Genomic DNA, 23,868 nt, shown 5'->3' on the forward strand with positions numbered 1-23,868 from the left:
ATATTTCTGTACTTTATCTTGCTTTTTCAAAACAAAACAAAGCAAAACCAATGCAGCCTGGGGCAGGCACAGAAACGAGCAGGTGGGGAGAGGATGCTTAACCCGCCCTCCTTTCTTTGTCAGCTCATAAATAGCGACCCCCAAGCTGTTTTTCTATCCTTGTGGGGAAAGATGCAGGGACTCCATATCTTTTCCAATGCAGATGAAAAAAGAAGGTTAGGAAGAACAAGAGGGGAACTCACAAAGGGCTTGTGGAGAGGGAATTTAATTTTCCTTTCCCTCAACTATTTTCTCTTCCCCTTTCTTGAAACCCCACCTCCCCCATTCTCCTCCTTTCCTGCACCCTTCTATCCTACCAGCCAATCTTTATCTGCCCTCCTGTCTTCAGCTTCCCTGCCTTTCCTCCCGTTGGCAGCCTCTCCCTGGGAGAATTCTACATAGTTTCAGCCTCTGGGCATGACCAGCCTCATTTGTATGGTACCAGCCACCAGGCCAGGCCCAGGCACGCAGCAGGGGACCCACAAGGACTTGCAGGGGGAAAACTGCCCAGTGATTGCCCACCGCTGGCAGCCACCCTGGGCAAATGGGTGCGTGTACCCAGCCCCGGCGCCAGGGTCACTGGCACCTGAGGCCATCCTCACGTAGTGACGCCGTGGCCATTGGCCGGCGGGTGGCTGGGGCGGTGTAAGGAGGCCGCCCGTGCTCTGTACGCTGCCCCGGCCGCCTGCCGTCCCTGGCCCATGGCTGCTGCGCCTGCCCGGGGGGGTGTGGCGGTAGTACAAGGCTGGCTGGTGGCAGCGTGGTGCCCGCCTCCGCCCCCGGCATCCCCTCCAGCATCCCCTCCAGCCCCGCAGTGCCCGCAGCGCCCAACTCACTGCCTCAACAGTGGCGCCGGCCCTGCATGTACCTCCACACTGTGCCAATGTGCCATGATGCTGTCACTTCTGGAATTGATGTTGTTGCTTGGGGAGGTGGGAGTAGGAGTCTTAGAATATAGCAAATATTCTAGACGTTATGTTATTGTGGCAGTGCAAGGAGGTGACAAAGCTAATTGCTGCACTCCCCACACCCTCCCAGTCTCCCAACAGTTGCCAGAAAGACATGCTGACATCATTCGCCATGCAGCTGGAAGTGATGTTAATGCATTGTGGGGAGACACTGGATACGCTCTGGTATTTAGACAAAACTAGAATTTTGCCCAAATGCCAAGATGGGTAGCCATGTTAGTCGGTCTGTAGCCATAGAAAAGAGCAAGAGTCCAGTAGCACCTATAAGACTAACAAAATTTGTGGTAAGGTATGAGCTTTCATGAGTCACAGCTCACTTCTTCAGAATCCTAGGGAGCATCTGAAGTAGTAACAACAACAACAACATTCGATTTATATACCGCCCTTCAGGATGACTTAACACCCACTCAGAGTGGTTTACAAAGTATGTCATTATTATCTCCACAACAAAACACCCTGTGAGGTGGGTGGGGCTGAGAGAGCTCCAGAGAGCCGTGACTGACCCAAGGTCACCCAGCTGGCTTCAAGTGGAGGAGTGGGGAATCAACCCGGCTCTCCAGATCAGAGTCCCGCGCTTTTAACTACTATACCAAACTGGCTCTTTCCCATTTGCCCAGGATGGCTGCCAGTGGCAGGCAATCACCGGGCAGTTTGCCCTCTGCAAGCCCTTGTGGGTTCCCCCAGCAATGTGCTGATGTTACTTCCGGGCACATAAGGAATGATGTCGGTGTATTGCCAGTGAGCACCCAGCCCCAGTAAGTCCCCCTCAATTGCCAGGGAGCCCCTGGCAACCCTATGGTAGCAAGTCACCTGGATTAGGGTTTCCAGGTCCCCTTACCCTCCAGGCAGGAGGGGGAGGGGACCCAGCACTCACTTCTTCTGTTTTCTTTGTGCATGCATAAAGTTTGCACGTGCTTTGCATCACAATTTGGGGGCCCTTCCGGACTCTCATCTAGCCGGGGAGGAAGGTATGGCAATGGGCCTCTTGGGCATGCTCCTGGGGGGGCACAATGACATCACTGACGTCATTGCGCCACCCTGGGAGCACTCTCGTGTTTCGCTGTGGGCTACACTTCACTGAGGACTGATTTGGCCCCCAAACGGGTCTAATTGGGCCCATCTGAGGCCCAAATCAGCCTGCTGCAAAGCAGGCACGCACCCCTGCGTGTGCGCGGTGCCATCACTGGAAGTGACATCACCAGAAGGAACATCACTGGAAGGAGGTAAGAGCCAGGACTCTCCCCCTCCTGCCTGGAGGCAAGGGGACCTGACAACCCTACTCTCGTCACTGCCCTCTGATACTGAATGAATCTCTGGAACAGAGGCAAATTTACCTCAGTTGACATTCAAGCTGCAATTTCTTTGGGCCCCAAAACTAGGTCAGCCAAGGACAGCATTTTACCTCTTAATTAGAAACTGATAGATTGTCAGTCTCGGCTTGTGCAAGATCAAGTTCCATGCTAATACAGATGTTGGCCTGGGACAGGGCGGAGTTCATCTCTTGTATCTGTGACACGGATCTCACACACACACATGCACACAAACTACCCAGACACGACCCACACATACTACCCACACTATCCAGGCAGCAAGTATGTCTATAACCTCATCTGTGCGTCAGAAGAACCTGTAGAGCCTCTCTTGTGCTGAGGTCAGCTGCTTTCACCTTATGCTTACCAGTTTTACTCCTCTGAGCATCAGCCTGCTGATGAAAAGGGCTGATCTCTACCGCCCCACTGCCTTTGAATCTTATCTGCCAATGTAATTTTACAGGCTTACCTCTCCTTGGCTTGTACAACCAGGAAATAGTTGTGTGATGAGATATCGAGGAGACAGAGCTTTATGCCTGCTGTAAATGTATCATACGGGAAACTTTGGCAGGTGTAACTTGGCATGCAGGGCCGAGAGAGGCCATGCCACCGAAACTCCCTCTTCTGCCCAATTATTAAAAACACTGGAGCTTAGCCTTCCCTTGCCAACCTCCTCAGTTGTTTCCCAATGGCCTCTTTTCTCTAGTTTATAATGTGATAAATGTCACTATCGTTAATTAGATAACTGCTTGTAATTAATTAGATGGTGCATTCCCACCCACCTTTTCAACAAGCAGCAATTTACTTCATATTAACTTGAGCCGCAAAGCGCATGGCTCAGGTTGCCAGCTATTTTTATGTAAGCCCTATTTTCTACCTTCAATAGAAGCCTGACAATTTCTTTTTTAAACCATGCAAAATGTTTTTCTCCAACACACATCTCCAACAGAGGGAATATTTTGCCTGATTAATTTCTGTGTTGTCATGCTGTGGGGAGCAACTTCCAAGAGCAGCTGTCCAGTGTTCCCCTTGCATAGTATAAGTCTCAAATTAATCTCAATGCACTGTTTGTATAAGCTTCTTTTTATGCACTTTCTATTGTCATATCTTTTCTTTTTAAATAAAATTTTCTTTTTAAATAAAAAAAAGAAGGAAAACTGTACTTTCTACCCAGGTCTTTCAGTTCGGGAGAACAGAAGTTGGTGTTTACTCCAGATCAGCCAATCTATCAGTTTCTAATGAAGAACTGAAACACTGAGCCAAGCTACAAGTGACGAATTACACTTGCCTGGCAAGTGAACAGACTCACGTGTATTCCTCCCTGTTCACTTGCCATTCACTTGCGCTCCACTTGTGGAGAGCAAGTGAATAGCAAGTGAACAGGAAGGAATACACGTGAGTCTGTTCACTTGCCAGGCAAGTGTAATTCGTCACTTGTAGCTTGGTTCACTGTCATCACTCCAGAATTGTTCCTAATGCACTGCTTCTGAGTTTAATGGAAGTTGCTGGTTATTACCTTTAAAAGCCTTTATTGTCAGGTGCTCTGGATCACCTGTCATATTCAATACCCCTGCAGCTGAAGCCAGGTAGCTGAAGCTGATGCTGTAGAGGTGATTCTGTCATTTGAACTGGGGTGGGGGGGACACGACTGAGAAAGGAGGTGTTTGTTCTGGAGTCTGGGAGCCTGCCTGGCCTTGAGAAGTCCATGAATCACACGGCCTGTTTTCCTGCTTGCAGAGTTAGAGGACTGTAAGGCGAAAGGGGGGGATTAGGAGTAACCTTGGGGGACCGATATCTGTTTGTCTGTAGCTGCCAGTCCTAGCAAGGACGGCCGAAGTGTATGATACTGGCATCTTATCAATAAAGAACTTTTACTCCTGAAGTGAAGTCTCTTGAGAGTTGCCTGGCATCCTTACATTTATGGACTGGAGCCCAGGCCACCTATCTGAAAGACTGTTGCTCTCCATTATGTTCTTGTGTGACAATTACACTCTACTAGCTGCTACCTTCTGGCCATCCTCCTGCTTAAGGCTGCCTGCTTGGCATCTACCAGAGCCCATTCCTTTTCAGTAGTGGCTCCTCTTTTTGGAATGGGATCCCTGAAGATGTGAGGAAAGCACAGTTCATATATGTTTTTAGGAGGTGCTGTAAGGTTCTTTTATTTACTACAACTTTCAATGGAGTTTGAGGTTCAGGTATTTTCTTGCGGGGACTTAATGGGGTTTTATTTTGTTTCGGATGGTTTTAATTTAGACATGTAAGCTCCCTTGGTCCACAAGGGAAATGTGGGATATAAATATTTTAATAAATAAAATTTAATAAATAAAACATCATACACAGGGTAAGCTAGAGCAGGAGTTGACCTCGCCCCTTCCTGTTATTCAATAAGTTCTAAACTTCTGCAAGAACGTATGGTAGTGATAGAGAGTGACATCAAGTCATAGCTGACTGATGGTGACCCCTGGTGGGGTTTTCATGGCAAGAGACTAACAGAGATGGTTTGCCATTGCCTGCTTAAGCAGCCCTGGTCTTTGTTGGAGGTCTGCCATCCAATTACTAACCAAAGTTGACCCTGCTTAGTTTCCAAGATCTACGTAACAGAAACTGGAGAGTCCTGACAGGGCAAGCTAACAAAAGAATTCAGGACCACCTAACGACACCCACTTCAAAAGTGAACACTCATGTATTCAATACAATTACAATTTGCCAGATTACATGCAGTTCATACAATATTCAAAATCCATTCACAATGCAAAGTTATATTAATACATACAGTCTTCGTGACAAGACCCATAAAGTGCTCAGTGCTGGTACAGCAAATAGTCCACAACCACAGCTATATAGCTATATACATAAATCCATAAACAGAATAACTCAGTCCAATGCAATTCAATGCAACAATATAGATGGCCAGGAAAGCACTATAGGTCATAAATCAGATAGAAATATCCATCTGACGGGAAACCGGTGCAGAGTCCCATTTCTGGAATCTCTTTCTCAAAGATGGTATATGTGCACTCCGACGTATCCTTCATCCACTTTTGACTTGCATTTAAGCCCTCAGTAACATAACGTCCGGTGCTGAGTCGAGCAAAGCCTTTGCAAAACGGATGTGGGCCATTTGGCTTCCTTTTTTTCAGCATCTTTTTAGAGATTGCAGAAAGTGCATTCCCAAAGAAAGGCACTGAAAAAACAGAAGCCAAACGGCTCGCAACCATTTTGCAAGCAGAGACGTCGAGGGAAAGCCTCATTCAGTGAGTGGGCTGTCCCTTTAAGGGCATGTGGAAATGGCCAAAATCAGATGGACCCCACATCAGATCTGTTTAACTACAGCAACTCTTTTCAGATGTTACAGTTCAAATGTAATGGAAGGCCAGAAACAGCGTGTAGATCCTCCAGAAATAGGCAATGTGCAGATTCTCAGTTTTGGTACACCCAAATCAGAACTCTGGAAAAAGTATCAGGGCTTTGTGTAACATGTATAAAGACTATATGCACGTGCCACATCCATATATTCTCTCTTTCAGGCAACATGGGAAAATAAGACACCTGAATGCAGGCTTAGCACAGTACAGTGACTGAAAAACTGAGCTATGAATCAAGAAATCCTCTGTTTGTATCTTGCTTCTGCCATCCACTCTCTAGACAACCTCCTCTCACTGAGTCCCTGACGCCTGCACTGTGGAGATAATAGCACGCCTACTTTGCAGGGTTGTTGCAAGGATTACATGGAGATAATGTGCATAATGTGCTTTCAACACACCACATAAATGTTAAGTTTTACTTACATCATGATTTGGGAAGGTCTCGCTCTTCCTGACTCCGAGTCTGTCAGACCAATAGTGCCAAAATGAAAGGTGTCTGTCTGCTGAGTCACCGTGATGCAAACCTCTATGTTGCAGAAAGACACAACATTACCTGTTGACCCTTTCCTAGGGTTGCCAACAACCTGGAGGAAAAACATTCTGCCCCTTTAACCGCTTAATGTGTGGGAATGGGCAAATGAAGTTTTTCATGGCATGGAGGTAAATAACTTCCTATTAAGCCTCTATTAAGGCAAAAGAACCTTTTTTTTCCGTTTTCTGGCAACCCCACTCTTTCCCTGCTCTCCAAACAATTACAGACAGCCCTTTGCTTATTTGGTGCAATGTTCTGGATTTTTGGCGGGCGGGGGGAGTACACCTTTCCATTCTATTAATTTTACCTTTGGCTTCATCCAGCAATTCAACCGTCAAGTTTCCAACTTCTGCCACAGCCAGCCAGGGCAAGCCTTTCTCAGCTGCAAACACCAGACTGTAGTAGATAGTGTCAAGTTGGATGCTTTGCCGCAAATCTCGGATTTCATCAAACTCCTTCCATTCCAGCAGCTCCCTCAGATACTGGCGCCCTCGTTTTTTCTGACAAAGGCAAAAGTTGGCAGCAGAGAGTAGGACCCGAAGCAACGGGCTTAAATTACATGCACAAAGGTACCGGCTGGATATTAGGAAAAACTTTTTCACCGTCAGAGTAGTTCCAAAGTGGAATCAGCTGCCTAGGGAGGTGGTGAGCTCCCCCTCACTGGCAGTTTTCAAGAAGAGGCTGGATGAATACTTGTCAGAGATGCTTTAGGCTGATCCTGCACTGGGCAGGGGGTTGGACTAGATGGTCTGTATGGCCCCTTCCAACTCTATGATTCTATGATTCATCAACTCAGGCCTGGATCACACATCCAGGAGAATGAGGTGAGATGGGAATAATGTGGCAGAAGGCCAAGGTGGTAGAATGGACGGCACCAATTCAGACTGCAGCTCTGCACATTCCTTTGCATTAAAAGCTCCATGCTTACAGAAAATTTCATTTGAACCCAGGTCTTACCAGCCAGTATTGTAACCATTGCACAACACTGTCTCTGGTATTGTTTTATTTTACTCTAGTGTTATGCTATGATATAGTAACATTATTCATTATTGTATTGCATTATTGTATTGTATTGCTACATTTGCAAGCTGTCTCAAGCTTGGGAAAAGCAATACCGAACTATTTAAAATAAATAAATAAATACATGCCATTAGCAGCTCAGCTCTGTCAGATTTCACGTCCAGTGACTGTAAAATCCTAAGCAGAGGTACTGCCTTCTAAGCTCATTGACTTCAATCAACTTGGACAGGGTGTAACGTTACTTACAATTGCACTGTGGGCCACTAACCTCTGGTCCTCTATTTAGGAAGGATTGCTAGGATACAGGTGGAATGTCTTACCAAAGGCTCACTCTCCTGAGGAAGAGAGACAGGACTGTTCACAAGTTACAGTGAACACACATACATCCTGTCTGTAAGTTTGTACATCTGTAAGAAAATGCCAATGCATGTTCACTTTTCAAATTAAACTGGGGACCAGTACCTGGAAAGGTTGCCAACTCTGGCCTGGAAAATTCAAGGAGGTTTGGGATCATGGCCTGTGAAGAGAGGAACTTGCAGCGGGACTCTGCCTGGAATTATGGTATACCATAGACTTTGCCCTCTGAACCTGCCATTTTCTCCAGAAGAACTAATACACGTAGTCTGGAGACCCTGTGTAATTTCAGGAGAACTCCAGCCCCCACCTGGAGGCTGGCAACCCTAGTACCTCTATAAATGTGTGCTTTCAAACACACATTCAACTGTCCCTATATTGAAAATAACATAAGAATGACTTAACACACATATAAAGAAAAATCAATTGTACACCATACATAGGTTGTACTTGCGTGTTAAAACAACCCTGGTGCAAGTTGAGCCAAGTGGCACCTGTAGGAAGCACTACTCTGCTTGGGCCAGGGCTGCAGTCACCAGTGTCAGCTCGCCTAATGCCTGTAGTAATCATCACAGCTGTGGCCCAGATAAAAGTTCTAATACCAAGAAAGCCAGGAAGATTAGGCACACCCAATATTCATCTTTAATTCATGCAAAGGCTCGGTTAATTATTCTGTGGAAAAGAGGCATTGGTTATGCTCACAGTTAACCCACAGACTGGCTCCCTTGGTTTCATCAGTGGTGGTTTTGCACAAATTCTTTTATGGTTTATTTCATCCCAGACTGGGGCTTCCTGGACTTGGAAAATCAAAGCCACATACTGCACCTTTGTTAACATAATGCTTCCTGACTACAACCTGACAGTCTCCATTTACCAAGGGTACTCCTTGTTTTTTTGTGATTTCTGTAAATCATTGTCCCTGTTTTTTATTTCTGTGGATGCATGTTTAAAATCTTGCTAGCAGGAGTTGCTCAAGTTATCATTCAAGTTGTCATCTTCCTTCTACCAAGCTTCTGGCAATTAAATCTAGAGATGAGTCGTGCTGCACATGTAAGAAATAAACAAAAATGTACCCCAGTTTGCCATTAATACAGCAGGCCAGCTATGCCATATTGGAGATAGGGCCTGCACAGTAATTCTTGATATAAGAATACATAATTCCATTTGTGGAGTATTGGAGGTTACATTCCTTTCCCCACAACATTCATGTATCATTAATAAAGGTATAATAGATGATTTCCCTTTAAAAACAAGCCTTTCCCCTATGAAGACACCATAAGCTTCCTCTGAAAAAAGGAAACATAATATTTAATTGACCAAGTGTCTTTTCAAAATTAGGAATTCAAACTTTTTTTGTGTGATGTGAATTTCCGCAAGGACATTCAAAGCGTGATGCAAGTGAGGGCGTTGACTCAAAATACATTCAAAAGAATAAGCAACGAACATACCATAACATTAAGTAAGTTTTTTTGTTTTTATTTTCATTTTTCAATAATGTACAAAACTCTAGGCTTGCCACCAAAATTTGGCCTCCCTCTCACCAATTGCTACAATGGTTTCCCAAACTAAAAATATCATTTGTATTTTAACCTCAAACAGTCCTTTGAATATCTCGGGAGTCTGAATCCAAGGTGAGGATTCGTTCAACTTGCAAATTCAACCACTATCTTTTGCTCCAGAACTGCATTTCACTTCTGCCTTTATCCTTTACCATGAGAATGGAGCTTGGCAACGTGTTTGTTTTAAGTTTCCAGGATTCTCCTCCCTTCCACGTGGCAATAACCAATTCCAACTTTTAAAAATTTACCTGCAGCTGAAAGACTGTCTCAACACCCTCAGCCGACAAGTTAGCCATCCTTTGCAGAGCTGGTTGCTAGGAGACATTGTTTTGTGATGCGCAACCACGGAATGGAGAAAGTGAAAGCTTCTATTAGTTCTCCCTTCCACGGCAGGGTGACCCAGGAAACACTGCAAAAGACATAAAGGCTGCAATCACATTGGGGGGGGGGACACAACTTGGTGGAGGGGGGGGGGGAGTTGGACAGGCTCTGGTGATATCTGGCCTTGCTTGAGAAGCACAGAGCAGCAAATTCAGAAACTCCTGAAGAAAATTGATATCTGGCCACTTTTAAAACGCCTCACCGGTTCAAACTTCAATGTGAAGGCAGGTTAACCTAGTAATATTTCAGAGCATTGTAAGGAGTTTGGCTGAACTGGTTTTGCAAGATTCTGCACCGTTTTAATTACATTAAACAAAACCCAGTTTCTCCTTTCAGGACTTCTCACTAGGCTTGGCAAGAGGCCTGGAGAAAAATATCCTGTATCTTTAACAGAGGAAAGGGGTTTTAACTATTTCCATGCAAGCTAGTTTTTCAGTCCAAAATAGCCTCAATTGCAGTAAAACAGCCTGCGGTGTGGACTTGCATCCGCTCTCTCTCTTGTCCCACAAACCTCCCCATCTTCATTGGCCACCATTTGCTTCCTGTTTTAACCACAGGCTCACCATTTCTCCTATGGTGGACTTTTTTGCTAGGGTTTTTTTTTGGGGGGGGTGGTGGTATATCACTATAGTGTCCTAACACTACTACTACTCATTTTTTTAAAAAGGAAAAACCCCACCTGCGGCAAGGGATAGAGATGATGAAGGGAAAGCATGAAGAAAATCTCTGTGGAAGGGTACTGCAAATCCTTTGCAACAAAGCAAATGCCTTTGCATTCGCAGTGGAAAGGAGAGCACAACGGGGGATTGTGCCCATGTGGGAGCAATCATAGAGCTGAGGTTATGGGGAGGGCTATGCTTTCCACCCCAAACTCCTTAGACAAAGGGTGAGAGAAAAATCTGACAGACGGCTCATCCCATCTCATTTGTACACACACACACACTCAAGCATTTCAGTATACAAGTGGAACCCTAAGAGCAGGCATCCCACAGCATACCCAGGGCTGCCAGCAACCTGGGACATTTTCCAGAGAGAAACAAATAGGCAGGGATGGAACACTTAACCCTTTCCCTTCTAGGGTGGCCAGTATTAAATTCTGGAACTCGGCCCATAGCGATTTCAGCCAGACAGTGATTTCAGCTCATAAGAACATCTTTATTGCCAAAATACAACTGATTTGCACTCCTGAAGGAGCCAGATATATGCACCCAAAATACGCCCCTTTTCAGTAACCCACCAATAAGCACACATGCAACTAGGATCCTTCATTTGCATGCACTGAATACAACACATCCTATTTACCAAAGCAGCAATTGGCCCGCATTCCAGAGGATCGATTGGCTGCTGCTAATTTACTACCCAATAAGATTTCAGACCTGAGGAGCCTTGCTTTATCTGAAGCTAGCCCAATACACAGCAGCTAGCTCATGCTTGGGATATAGCTGGAGATTTGGGGGGTGGATCCTGGAGACAGCAAGGTTTGGTGAGGGGAGAGACCTCAGCATTTATAATACCATATAGTCTGCCCTTCTAAGTAGCCATTTTCTCCAGGGGAACTAATCTCTGTTGACTGGGGCTCGGTTGTAATTCTGGAAGATCTCCAGCTCCCACCTGAAGGCTGGCAATTTTATTTGCTTCCTGCCTTTCCCTCTCCTTGTCTGGCTCATGTTCTTCTTACTGGCCATGAGCAGGGAGCCAAATTTTTATTGTTGTTGGGCAGTTTGGAAGTAGTTTGACCAAGTTTATTGGGTTACTTTTCATGTATTTAAACCTCACAGGACAGTGCTCTCAGCAATATTTCATGCATTAACTTTTCAGGTAGTTTCATAGCAGGCTTAGTTCCCTCCCTCCCTCCCTGACGGACCAGCTTCTCCTCATAATATCAGTCAGCCAATGGTATAAATAAAAAGTGAGCAAACCAGCCTTACCACTGGGGCTCATTTAATGCCTCCTTATCATTGAGGCTGTTTCGCCTATGTATGATCTTTGCACAGCCTTATAGGTGTTGTAGTTCTCCCGCCATCATTTAATTGCCTCACCTGACCATCCATGTGACCCTGGGGAGAATAAATGTTAGTAACTGTGCAGATGCACAAGTGAAGAATGAAATGAGCCTCTACCACCACAGCTACCATACAGCTGCAAATACAGCTGCAAAGCTGTTTGATAGCTTGTTCTGGTCAGAGGTGAGGTGAGGTGAAGAGATCTGTGGGTTGGCTCATGAGTAGGGTTGCCAGGTCCAGGTTGGGAAATTCCTGGAGATTTTGGGCGTGGAGCCTGGAAAAGGCAGGGCTTGGGGTGGAGAGGGGCCTCAGTGGGGTATAATGCCATAGAGTTTACCCTTCAGAGCATCCATTTTCTCCAGGGAAACTGGTCTCTGTTGCCTGGAGATCAGCTGTAATTCCAGGAGATCTCCAGCCACCACTTGGAGGCTGGCAACCCTACTCATGAGTGATCATGGCTGCTGAACATGATATGCTTGCCTGCCCACCAAGTTTGCCACAAAGTATACAGCGATACTCTTCTTGGCCCACAGCATTTAGAGATGTAGTGATTACTTGTCTGTGTTCTTTCTCTCTGAGGAGGAGAAGTCTTAGACCTGAGGGCTAAGCAAGGAAAGGCAGTTGCTTGGATCATGGATTTTGTGGGCCTGCCTCCAGGCTAAGAGGGCTTACATGTCCTGAGGGCTGAAAAGGGAGGAACCAGGAGCTGCTCTGCCACTGGTAGCAGATTTAACTTAATTTGAACTCATTTTTCCCCAGCTAGGCTCCAAGACAGCAAGTCCAAGTAGGAAAAAAATCGGGGGATTTAGAGGGGAGAATTGGTAGGAAGGATTAAGCAAATTTCCTTTCTTTCTGCCCCTTTTCTCCTAAAAATGGCCCATTACCTCAGCAAAGGCAGCTTTGGGAAGGAATATTTGCCAAAATAACAAGCAGTCACTAAGAGGGAGGTTCTAAAATTCTAAAAACACATTCCTAGCAGTAAGTCTCGTTGACTAAACTGGGACTTACTTCCAAGTAGACCTGTTTAGGCTTACTCCCTAAATTGTGAGTTGAGAATTCCCAGGTTCAAATTTCATCTCTGCTATGAGCTCAGGCGATGGCCTTGGGCAAGCCAGTATGTTTTAGCCTCAACCCTTATCCACATTATAAGGAGAATAATACTGTCCTACCTTCCAGGGATGTTGAGAGGATGTATTTGAAGCATTTTGAATGTTGAAAGCATTAGTATTAGTTTTAGTAGTATTAGTTTCTCCTTTTCTGAAAGCCTTTTTCCACACCACCAAAATTGTTATTGCCCTTTCTGTCTGACAAAACTTGGTGTTAAGACCCACTGCCCTTTTGATGTTCTAGGTACTACAACCACACTCTGCAGAAAACTGTGGGCGTTTTCTCTTATTCTAGGTCCAGAAGCAGCAGCTCTGTTTACATAAATGGCAGGGCAGAACACAAAAGAGGCCCCAAGGACTTCTGGCTAATCAGGATATCAGATTAACAGAGCAGATTATTCAGCAGCGGGAAAGAAACCTAGAGGGCCAAGCGTCACTCGAGCAACGCCCGGTCTCTCATTTAAAGCACTCCCAGTGCTTGGCAAGGTTTCCATGGGTGCTGGTTGCTTTGGCAATTACTGTGATGCCAGCTCCACCTTCATCTCCAGTGCCAGGTAAAGAGAAACAACAGGACTTCACTTGGCTCTCGGCGACAAACGTCATTCTTCTCGCAGATGAAAGAAAGTCTCCAATAGTGTGCTAAGGCTGGGTGGGAGACTGGCAAGACTGGGCTAGGGTTGCCACCTGCAGGGCTCCAAAATTAGGAATATGTTGCAAAACCCTAAGAAAATGTTGGTGCGTCAAAACATGAATATACCGTCATGTATTTTTTAAAAGTTGCCTTTTGCAAGTATGGTATATCTCTGTTCCTTTAGCAATACTAAATAAGAAGTCATTCCTTTAAATGAGGAACAGGTAGCGAGGTTAGCCTGGGCATGAATTAAAAATGTGCATCAAAGGTCATGTAATATATCACAGTGGCAGAATGGTTCCAGTGGCAGAATGGGGCTGTGGCTCCAAGGTACACTATCAGCTTTGCATATAGAAGTTCTTGAGTTCAATTCCTGGCCTCTCCAGTTAAAAGGATCAGTAAGCAGAAGCTGTGAAAGACCGTCTCTGCCTGAGACCCCGGAGAACCACTGCCAGGAAGAGATGACAGTGCTGGCTTTGAGAGATCAATAGCCTGGCTCAGTAAAAGGCAGCTTCATGTATTCAGGAACCCTAGATTCAAATCTCTGCTCACTAGGTGACTTTGGGGCATTCACTCTTTCTAAGTCTTATCTGTCTCACAGGATTGTTGGAAGGATAAAAGGGAGGGCTAGGCACACGGCTCTGTGATCATTTAGTGGAAGGGTGAGATTTTTTAAGAAATCAAATAAATAATATGCTGTCAGTGCTTAAAATAGTACTGCATAATGCAGTGCTTTCCTATCAATTTGTAATAATTACACATGTTCTCAAGCTGACAAACAATAACAGGCTCTTTGGAGGCTTAGTGACAGCAGCAGGGCAGCTGCTGCTGCACCCCTGCAGCTTAACACAGCAAAGGTAAATCAATCACAGATATGGCTTTTGGGCAGGGGAAGAGAGAAGACTGGAGACAGCAGACTGATCTGCTGCTGCTGATTAGACAACAGCTTTGGAACTGACTCACTACAGAACAACAAGAGCTATCTGAGATCTGCTGTAGCACAGCAGCTAAGAGACTGAACTGAAGAGCCAGTTGGGTGTAGTGATTAAGAGCAGCAGGACTCTAATCTGGAGAACCGGATTTGATTCCCCACTCCTTCACTTGAAGCCAGCTGGGTGACCTTGGATCAGTCACAGCTCTCCGGAGCTCTCTCGGCCCCACCCACCTCACAGGGTGATTGTTGTGGGGATAATAATAACATACTTTGTAAACTGCTCTGAGTGGGTGTTGTCCTGAAGGGCAGTATATAAATTGAATGTTTTTAAAAAAACCTACCTTTGCTCTGAACTCACTAGCAGGTTTTAAGCAAGCCTATCATGGTCAGCCTCCCAAAACTTCTCCTAAATGGAGATGGTATTGATCAGGGCTTTTTTTCTGGGAAAAGAGGTGGTGGGACTCAGTGGGTTGCCCTCGGAGAAAATGGTCACATGGCTGGTGGCCCCGCCCCCTGATCTCCAGACAGAGGGGAGTTTAGATTGCCCTCCACGCCATTTGGCAGCGCGGAGGGCAATCTAAACTCCCCTATGTCTGGAGATCAGGGGGCGGGGCCACCAGCCATGTGACCATTTTCAAAAGGTTCCGGAACTGCGTTCCACTGCATTCCAGCTGAAAAAAAGCCCTGGTATTGATCTACCTTACAACCCAAGGTTGTTGTTGGGTTTGCAACCATATGATATACATGAAATGCTTTAAACACTCTGTCACACAGGGTTGCCAGCTCTGGGTTGGGAAATACCTGGAGATTTGGGGGGTGGAGCCTGGGGAGGGCAGGTTTGTGGGAGGGGCTGGAGTTCAGCAGGGTATAATGCCATAGAGTCCACCTGCCAAAGCAACCATTTTCTCCAGGGGGATGGATCACCATCATGTGGAGATCAGTTGTAAATCCAGAACAAATGACATAGCTGTGAATACCCCTGAACATATTAGGGCTGACTATGAAGTCCTTGGGAGGCCACTGAAGGGAATGGGGGCACAGTGCGGTGTTTTCTTCAATCCTGCCAGTCGGAGGAAGAGGAATGCAACAGGAACAGAAGATTCTGGAAGTGAACCACTGGCTGCATTCAAGGTGCCAGCAGGAACAATTTGAATTCTGGGACCACGGCCTACGTTTCCTTGAAGATGGCCTGCTTGCACGCGATGGAGTCCATCTGTCAAGGACAGAGAAGAATGTGTTTGAAGGGACCTGACAATGCAGAGGAATGGAGACAACTGGCAAATAGGCCTAGCTGGGAAGGCCAGGTCAAAGAGGGGGGATATTGCAAGGCTTCCAGCGCTTATATACCAATGCCCAAAGCTTGGGCAATAAGGAGGAACTTGATCTACTAAAGCAGACGGAAAGATATAACTTAATAGGCATTACAGACACTTGGTGGGATGATTCCCATTTACTGGAATATAGTTGTGGATGGGTATGAGTTATTCAAGAAGAACAGGAAGTGTCGTAGAAAAGGTAGATTGGTGCTGTATGTGAGGAAAGGGTTTGATTGTCAGGAAATACTGGAGAAGAAGAGTGACAACCCAGTGGAAAGTGTCTGGGTGAAGACAAGGGAGGGGAGGATGATCAGTATTGTGGTTTGGGTCTGTTACAGACTGCCTGACCAAGATGATGGCCATCATCACACGGCCCCTTATTTTGTCAGTTTTGCGCTAGAAATCGTTTGTTATTGTTATCAGAATGGATTCTCCCATCTTTTGATGACTGCTTCCACTTCTAGTTGGTCCCATTAACAGGGAAAAGCGCAATTTGACGGGCAGTCAGAGTGCCTCCGGAAACGGGGCCAAAAAATCCCATGCCCCCTTTAAAAAATTTTTTTCGCATATTTGCGCTATATCACACTTCTGTTATACCAATGTTGTGCTGGGCCAACACTGAGAGAGAGAGAGAGAGAGATAAAGGGGGGGGGCAAGATGGGCAGCGAAGCAGAGAATCCACGGCTACTTGGCACTAAGATTTTAGAGGAAATGTCAGTGTACTCAATCGGTGTAAACTCCTTCAGTTGTTCTTGCATGGCAGAATATCGCAATAGGGCTATAAGGCTTACCTTTAAAAAAATTACTTTGAGGCTTAATTGCAGGTCACGCTGTGGGGTGGGAGAATCAGCGTTAGGTGGGACAGATGATCGGGAAAGTGAGCGCTTTGGCATTGCAAAGCGTTCACAGTCGATCCAGGGCATTCACATGGAAGCAGATGAGGATGACATAAAGAGTCACAAAGCGTGATTTAGGGAGAATGGCAAAATCGCAACAGAACCAAAATAAGGTGAGCATTCAGCGGGAGATGGTGCTAGTTTGTCGCTAAATTTATGGCTGTGTGACAACAGCCGATGAGGTCGATTTTATTACCCAGGTGGAGAACCTGGCACTTATCCATGTTAAATCACATCTTCTTCAAACCTCCATTTTTCCAGTGTACATGACAGATTCATCAAGGAATAGAGCTAAAAGAATCAGGGTACTGAGTTAACAGGGAGAAAATGTAACCCTCCTCAGCTCAAAATACCTGGTTTAGCCAACAAAATATCCAATAATGAACAAGCAGCAAAAATATTGTGTGAGGGAGAAGACAGAAGAATTTTTTTTCTAATGAAAGGCAGTTCTATTTGTGAATCATCTGTCACATGCTCCATCTATCGCTTAAGGACGTTCTGACATGTTTTCTCCGCGATGGAGATGTGCTGACTCAGCAGATGCTCTTCCTAGCGCTCAGCACAGCCCTGGGGCACATGGTAGGAAGATATCTAGTGAGTGACTGTAATAAGTGTTTAACGAAGCACTTTAACTCCTCAAAAAGGGCCATGTACAATAGGTGTGAATTTTAAATACTATGTTTATATAGAACTTCAAAATGCTTACGTGCATTTTTTTCAGTAACCTTTACACAATATGTGCATGACTGTTTTTAGAAATTATGTTGTTGTTGATATTGTTGCAAAAATTTATTCTGTTTATTGTACATTTTAAATACTGTGATCTGCTCTGAGCCCGCTTGTGGGGAGAGCAGAATAGAAATTGAATTAAATAAATAAATAAAAACCCTATAATATCAGTGTCAGGTCCAGTATGTCTCTAAACTGTACTGACTCCATTTTCTAATGCTTCTAGTGTTTAAGTGCTTTCTCCCCAGGTGCACCAGTTCCCAGGCAGCATTCCCACCAGAGGAGATTGTTGTGTCTAACCCCGTTCCACCAAGCATTGGCCTTGAAGGAGAGCAGCTTCCCAGGACTGAAAGATGTTGTTTTGAGAACTGTGGGGGGAGGCTGTTCCAGATGGGTATTGTTACTCTGTATCCTATGCTTGCTCTTCATTGGTAACAATGATCATGTACCATCCTGAGTCTCCTATTCAGGACAGTGGACTATAATGGACCTTTTCTGCAATAAAACTTCCTTTGCTAGACATTGGACTTATTCTTGCTTCTAGAGGGAATCTTGCAGAGAGTACCTTATCTAGCCACAGTCTGACATTTTGTTACCAATCATGTCTGAGTCGGGCCCAGCGGAACCCAAGGTTGTCCCGGACAGGGATCCTTTGTTCGAGCCGTATGTGTCTCCCGACAAACAACCCGTACAAGCCCAAGACTCCCAGGAGCTGAGAGCAGCCGGGAATGGAACCGAAGTCTCCACTTCCACCCCGCCTCTCATCGACCTCAGTGCTCGGGCCGAGACCGAAGCCGACCTCGGGGCAAGGCCGAAAGCGACCGCTCTCCCCTTGATTTCGGTACCCACCCCGTCGGAGTGGGGTGCCAGACCCAGAGAAACTAGAGAGCGTCGTGTAGGTGGGCTCCATCCTCGAGTTTCTATGGAAAGGCGCCGAAGCCTAGGAACCGTCCTGGAGCTAGACAGCAGCCAATCATGGAACTATTGGAACAGGACGCTCGAGCAGACGGAAGAGGACACGTCTCGCCGCGGCGCCCTGAGTTGGGATTACTCCGAACTTGCTCCGTGGAAAGAGCCAACGGAAGTCCCTGAACAAAGTTGGGAGCAGATACAAGGTCGCACCTATGCGGTGGATACCAGCATCTCGGCCGTGACGGGCATGGCCAAGGGAATCCTAGCCGCGAGATCGAGAGTCGTCCAAGGGGACCCTCCTCCTTGGGGCCCCTTGTCCCCGGTGAGTGCAACGAATGAAGCTTCCACGAGCGAACAACCGGGGGCGAGTCGTATGCAACAGTTAGAAGCTAAACTGATGGATATGGAAGAAAGTTTAGCTCGTGCCATCCATTTAATTTCGGCAATGGGAGCAGGGGAAAGATTATCCCCTGAAGAGATGGCGATACAGATAGCTACCCTTCAAAGTGTCATATCCTATCCGGTGGAGGATGCCCAACAGCAGCCGTCACCTACCGGCGAAGGGGGCACCTATCTGGGCGAATCGGGAGAGCAAACCGAGGAACTTCCCGAGCAGCAAGAAATTCCACCGAGAAGGGATGACTCGGTTGAGCCACCCGGAGAGACCCCCACCGAACAACCTAACCAGGAAGGGGATGCGCCCCCAGATGAGACTCCCGTGGAGAGGCCTACGGAAGGTGAAGAAAAGCCAAGTGATACACCGGTGATACCCCCTCTTACTTCTCCTATAGAGGTCCGGCCGGACCAAGAGGGAGCCCCGCGTCAACCGCCAAACACTGTCCCCGTCGGCCAACCTACGGGAGAAGGTCCAATAGCGCCCAGAGGCCAGCCGCCGCTTCCTAGATTGACAACGCCCGGAGGGGCAAGCCCGCGCGGCCTTCCACCTACTCAACCCTCGCCGCTGCGGCCCCTCTTACCTCGACCGCAGCTCACACCGGTGCAGCAGCCTCAGGACCAGCCCGTCTTGCCACCCCCGAACCAACCGGGACGGCCTGCACCACTACGACCCCTCCGACCACCTCCGCAGCGGCCGATCCCCAATCAGCCACACCAACCTACTCCACCTCGACAGCCACCGCCAACGCCTCCTGTGTTACCCGCTAGACCAAGGATACCGCCACCTGCTCGCCCGCCATTGCAGCCGCCGGCCCAGCCAAGACCAACCCCGCCAGCGCAACCACGGCAACCTCCGCCCGCACCACCAGGTCAACCCCAGCCGGCACCGCCGGCTCGACCGCCGCCAGCACAGCCGGCACCGTTGCCCCTACCGAGGCCCCAGTTACCTCCGCCTGTGCCTCAGGGACAACTAGAAATGCCGATGGACTTTTACCCAGCGCCTGCTCCGAGACAAGACCTCCCGATGGGCTGGGTAAAGCTGGAAGCCACCTTCGATGGGGACCCCTCCAAACTGGGATTTTTCTTAGTACAAGTGGTACAGTTTTTCAACCGTTGGGGGCACCTATTCGGCAGCGAGGCCAGTCAAATCGAACATCTCGGATCTCGTCTACAGGGCAAGGCAGCAGACTGGTATGTAGGACTATACAATGTCGGGGCCCCAGAACTTGATACTCTCCAGGGGTTGGTGGATGCTATTCGAGCCCAATATGAAGACCCCTTAGAGGAAACTAGGGCCCGAACAGAATTGCAAGCCATCAAGCAAGGCAGCATGACAGCAAGAGACTATGTTACAAAATTCCGACAATTAGCAGCCAAGTGCCCCAGGTGTGAGGAGTCCACCAAAATTATCCTGTTCAAACAAGGCCTTAACCCGAGACTTTTGGACAGAGCCCTCATGCAAGACAATCCCCCCACGCTGTTAGGGTGGATCCAACTTATTTGTGAAGTGGAGAATCGCATATTAGAAGTCCGTTTGGTTGAACAACAACAACAAACGGGACAAAGAAGACCATTAACCTTACAGAGGGCGGCACGGGGAGCTAGCTACGCCACCCGTGGAGCGAGAGATGCTAGATGGCAACAAGGGCTGTGCCTGCATTGCGGACAGGCTGGTCACTTTGCAGCACAATGCCCTTACCGGCCTGTGCAAAGACCTCCGCTCCAACTACGCCGTCCAACTCCGGCTCAGTTTCCTGCGCCCCAACGCCCGACTCCAGCACCCCGGGCGAATAGAGGTCGCGGCACTTCCCAAAGGCCAGCCTCAGAGAGAGGGTTGGAAGCGGAAGAAGTCATGGAATATGATCCCGCTTCCCCAACCGCAGAAGTCAATCCAGAAAGTCCCCAGTCGGGAAACGAAATGGATCTGTCGTAAAAGGACCCAAACGACAGATCCACCAGAAGCCCGTCCCTGCACGGGACCGGCCACCTGGGTCCATTTTATTCATGCCAGTGACTCTACTCAACCCTGAGAGGAAGATGCACATTCGGGTGCAAGCCCTTATTGACTCGGGCTGCTCAAGAGACATTATCGCCCCTGCGTTAGTCAATGGACTAGTCCTACCAACCCGGGATTTACAAAATCCAGTAATCTTTGAACAAATGGATGGTACCAATATGAATCCTGTAACAACGGAGACCATCCCAGTAATCACGGGCATGGGGCAACATTGGGAGAAGAGGTCCTTTGTCATCAGCTCTACCGCCAAATACCCGTTAATTCTAGGCAGTAGATGGCTATGTGATCACAACCCCTATATAGATTGGGCACAAGGATGTATTACCTTCAGCCACACCAACTGTAAAAATCACCGTTGGAATCAGAACTGGGGCGACGATCCAACGCATAAAGAAAAGGCCCTTCTCACCCAAGAAGAAGTCAGCCAAATACCCGAACCGTATTGGCCCTTTCTAAAGGCTTTCTCGGAGGAGGAGGCGGATACTCTACCCCCGCACAGACGTACGGATTGTGCGGTAGAAATTTTACCCGGAGCCTCACTGCCCAAAGGACGGCTCTACCCCATGAGTCTCCATGAACGTGAAGAGCTTCGAAAATTCATTGACACCAACCTCCAACGCGGATTCATACGCCCGGCCACCAGCCCCCACGCCGCTCCGGTCCTCTTCGTGAAAAAGAAGGATGGCGGACTCCGACTGTGTACTGATTTCCGAGGGTTAAATGCGGTATCCACAAACAACGCCTATCCTATACCGCTCATCCGAGACCTTCTCAACGTCGTGGCCCAAGGTAAGATCTTTACAAAATTAGATCTAAAAGATGCTTACTTCCACGTTCGTATTAAGGCAGGGGATGAGTGGAAAACGGCTTTTAATACGCCCCTCGGACAATATGAATACTTAGTTATGCCTTTTGGTTTGACGGGAGCCCCATCCGTGTTCATGTCCATGATAAACGAAATTCTACACGAATTTCTGTACAAAGGGGTGGTGGTGTACCTTGATGATGTGTTAATTTACTCAGACAACGAGGAGGAACATATTCAAACCGTACAGAAAGTATTAGCCACCCTGATGGAAAATAATCTGCCCATCAAGTTGTCCAAATGTGAATTCCATAAAACCGAACTTACTTACCTCGGGTATTGTATCTCCCAAGAAGGTCTGAAAATGGATCCAGCCAAAATACAAGCGATCCAAGACTGGCAAACACCCACCACCCGTAAAGAACTGCAATCCTTCCTGGGTTTTGCCAACTTCTATAGGGATTTCATAGCAAACTTCGCCCAAATCACGCTCCCTTTAACAGACTTGCTAAAAACCAAAGATAAAGGGGACCAAGCTAAGAAACCATCTTCCAAACTGCTATGGACCCCCGATTGCCAGACGGCCTTTGAATATTTAAAAAAGCAATTTGTAACGGAACCCGTCCTCTCCCACCCCAACGAACTAGCCCCTTTCATAGTACAGGTCGACGCCAGCGATACAGCGATTGGGGGAGTTCTGCTGCAGAAGGGGGAGGATGGGAGGCTGCGGCCTTGCGCTTTCTTGTCTAAAAAGTTTTCGGAGGCGGAAAGAAATTGGAATGTGTGGGAGAAGGAGGCCTTTGCAGTAAAGGCAGCCCTCACTAACTGGAGACATTGGCTGGAGGGGGCGCGATACCCTTTCGAGGTCTGGACGGACCACAAGAATCTGGAGGCCCTCCGAAGCCCGCGCAGACTGAATGCTAAGCAATTGCGATGGGCGGAATTCTTTTCCAAATTCAACTTCACTCTAAACTATCTCCCGGGCAAAACTAACTTTTTAGCGGACGCCCTATCGCGCATGCCCCAACACAAGAGCAAGAGGGAGGAGACTGTCGACACTGTATTCTCACCTACGCAACTTGGGGGCGTGGTGACCACTCGCAGTCGGGCCAAGCTGCCCCTCCCGGCTAACCAAGAATGGAAATCGAAACTCAAAACTGAAGTAGAGAAGGAGGGGGATAGGGCTCCACGAAACAAATTAACCCAATCCCCACACGGGGATTGGCTAGCTGGGAGCAAATTTTATGTCCCAAACAGCCTCAGGCTGGAGATCTTACAGCGCTGTCATGACGCTCCCACTGCTGGACATTATGGGTATTTGAAAACTTTACACCTGATCCAGAGACAATTTTGGTGGCCGGGCATGCGCAAAGACATTTCCCAATACGTTAGTTCCTGCCCTATTTGCCTCAGCGCCAAAACCAGGAAAGGGAAGCCTCCGGGTCTCTTACAACCCTTGGAGACACCAAACAGACCCTGGGAAGTAATATCTATGGACTTTATCACTGATCTACCTATCTCTAAAGGACATAATAGTATCTTAGTTGTGGTAGATCTGTTCTCCAAGCAAGCTCATTTTATCCCTTGCACTGCTATACCCTCCGCTCGAAAACTAGCGGATTTGTTCCTAAAACACATTGTAAAATTACATTCCTTTCCGTCCAAGGTGATTTCGGATCGCGGCGGACAGTTCGTTGCCAACTTCTGGCGGGAGCTTTTGAAAATGTTGAATATTGAGCAAGGCATCAGTTCAAGCCACCACCCACAAACCGACGGGCAATCCGAAAAAACAAATCAAATATTAGAACAATTCCTTCGTTGTTACATCAATTTTCAGCAAGATAATTGGGTAGACCTCCTCCCTTTGGCCGAGTTCTCATATAACAACAGTGTACACGCTTCGACGGGAGAGGCCCCCTTCAAAATTGTCTACGGAGCCCACTTCAATCCCTTCCCGTTGGACGCACCCCCTCTCCATTCCTCAATATTGCCAGATGTATCTTCATGGTGGGGGGAGGCGGCACAGCAATGGACTCTCATTAAAAAACACCTCGAAAAAGCCAAACTGGATTACAAAAAATACGCAGACCGCCATCGTGTGGCCGAATGGGAATTGCAACCCGGAGATCATGTGTATATTTCCACAAAAAATCTGAAACTAGCTCAAACAAGCCGCAAACTCGCTCTAAAATTCCTAGGACCTTTTCCTGTGCGCAAGATAATAAATAAAGTGACTGTTGCTGTAACTTTGCCCAAGAACTTGCGCCATGTGCATGATACGTTCCATGTCAGTCTTCTGAAAAAAGCTCCCACCGACAACAAATGGCACGTCAAAGCTCCACCCATTCCAACTTTGATTGACGACCAAATACACTATGAGGTACAACAAATCTTGGACTCTAAGCTCAAACGAAACCAGCTTTTTTACCTCATTCGCTGGAAGGACTTTGATTCTGGTTACGATGAATGGGTGAACTCTGCACATGTTCATGCTCCTAGATTAACCAAAGCTTTTCATACTCGCTATCCATATAAGCCAGGGGGGGATCTATTTTAAGGGGGGCAGAATGTCAGGTCCAGTATGTCTCTAAACTG

The 23,868-nt window shown here is 47.2% G+C and overlaps 1 protein-coding gene across 1 annotated transcript in view; it reads right to left on the bottom strand.

The window, feature by feature from the left end:
• The window catches only part of C1H8orf74 (chromosome 1 C8orf74 homolog), a 36,180-nt gene extending 26,723 nt beyond the window's left edge, over positions 1-9,457 (bottom strand). Inside the window, exons 1-2 of the mRNA XM_054989988.1 lie at positions 9,396-9,457; positions 6,522-6,714 (exon numbers count right to left, since the gene is read on the bottom strand). Of these exons, the coding sequence (XP_054845963.1) occupies positions 6,522-6,714; positions 9,396-9,443 (241 nt within the window). The 5' untranslated portion in view covers positions 9,444-9,457. The remainder of the gene's footprint in view (positions 1-6,521; positions 6,715-9,395) is intronic.
• Between the last annotated feature and the right edge of the window lie 14,411 nt (positions 9,458-23,868).

This window comes from Eublepharis macularius, chromosome 1 (assembly GCF_028583425.1).
Source record: "Eublepharis macularius isolate TG4126 chromosome 1, MPM_Emac_v1.0, whole genome shotgun sequence".
In the NCBI taxonomy this organism is placed as follows: domain Eukaryota; kingdom Metazoa; phylum Chordata; class Lepidosauria; order Squamata; family Eublepharidae; genus Eublepharis; species Eublepharis macularius.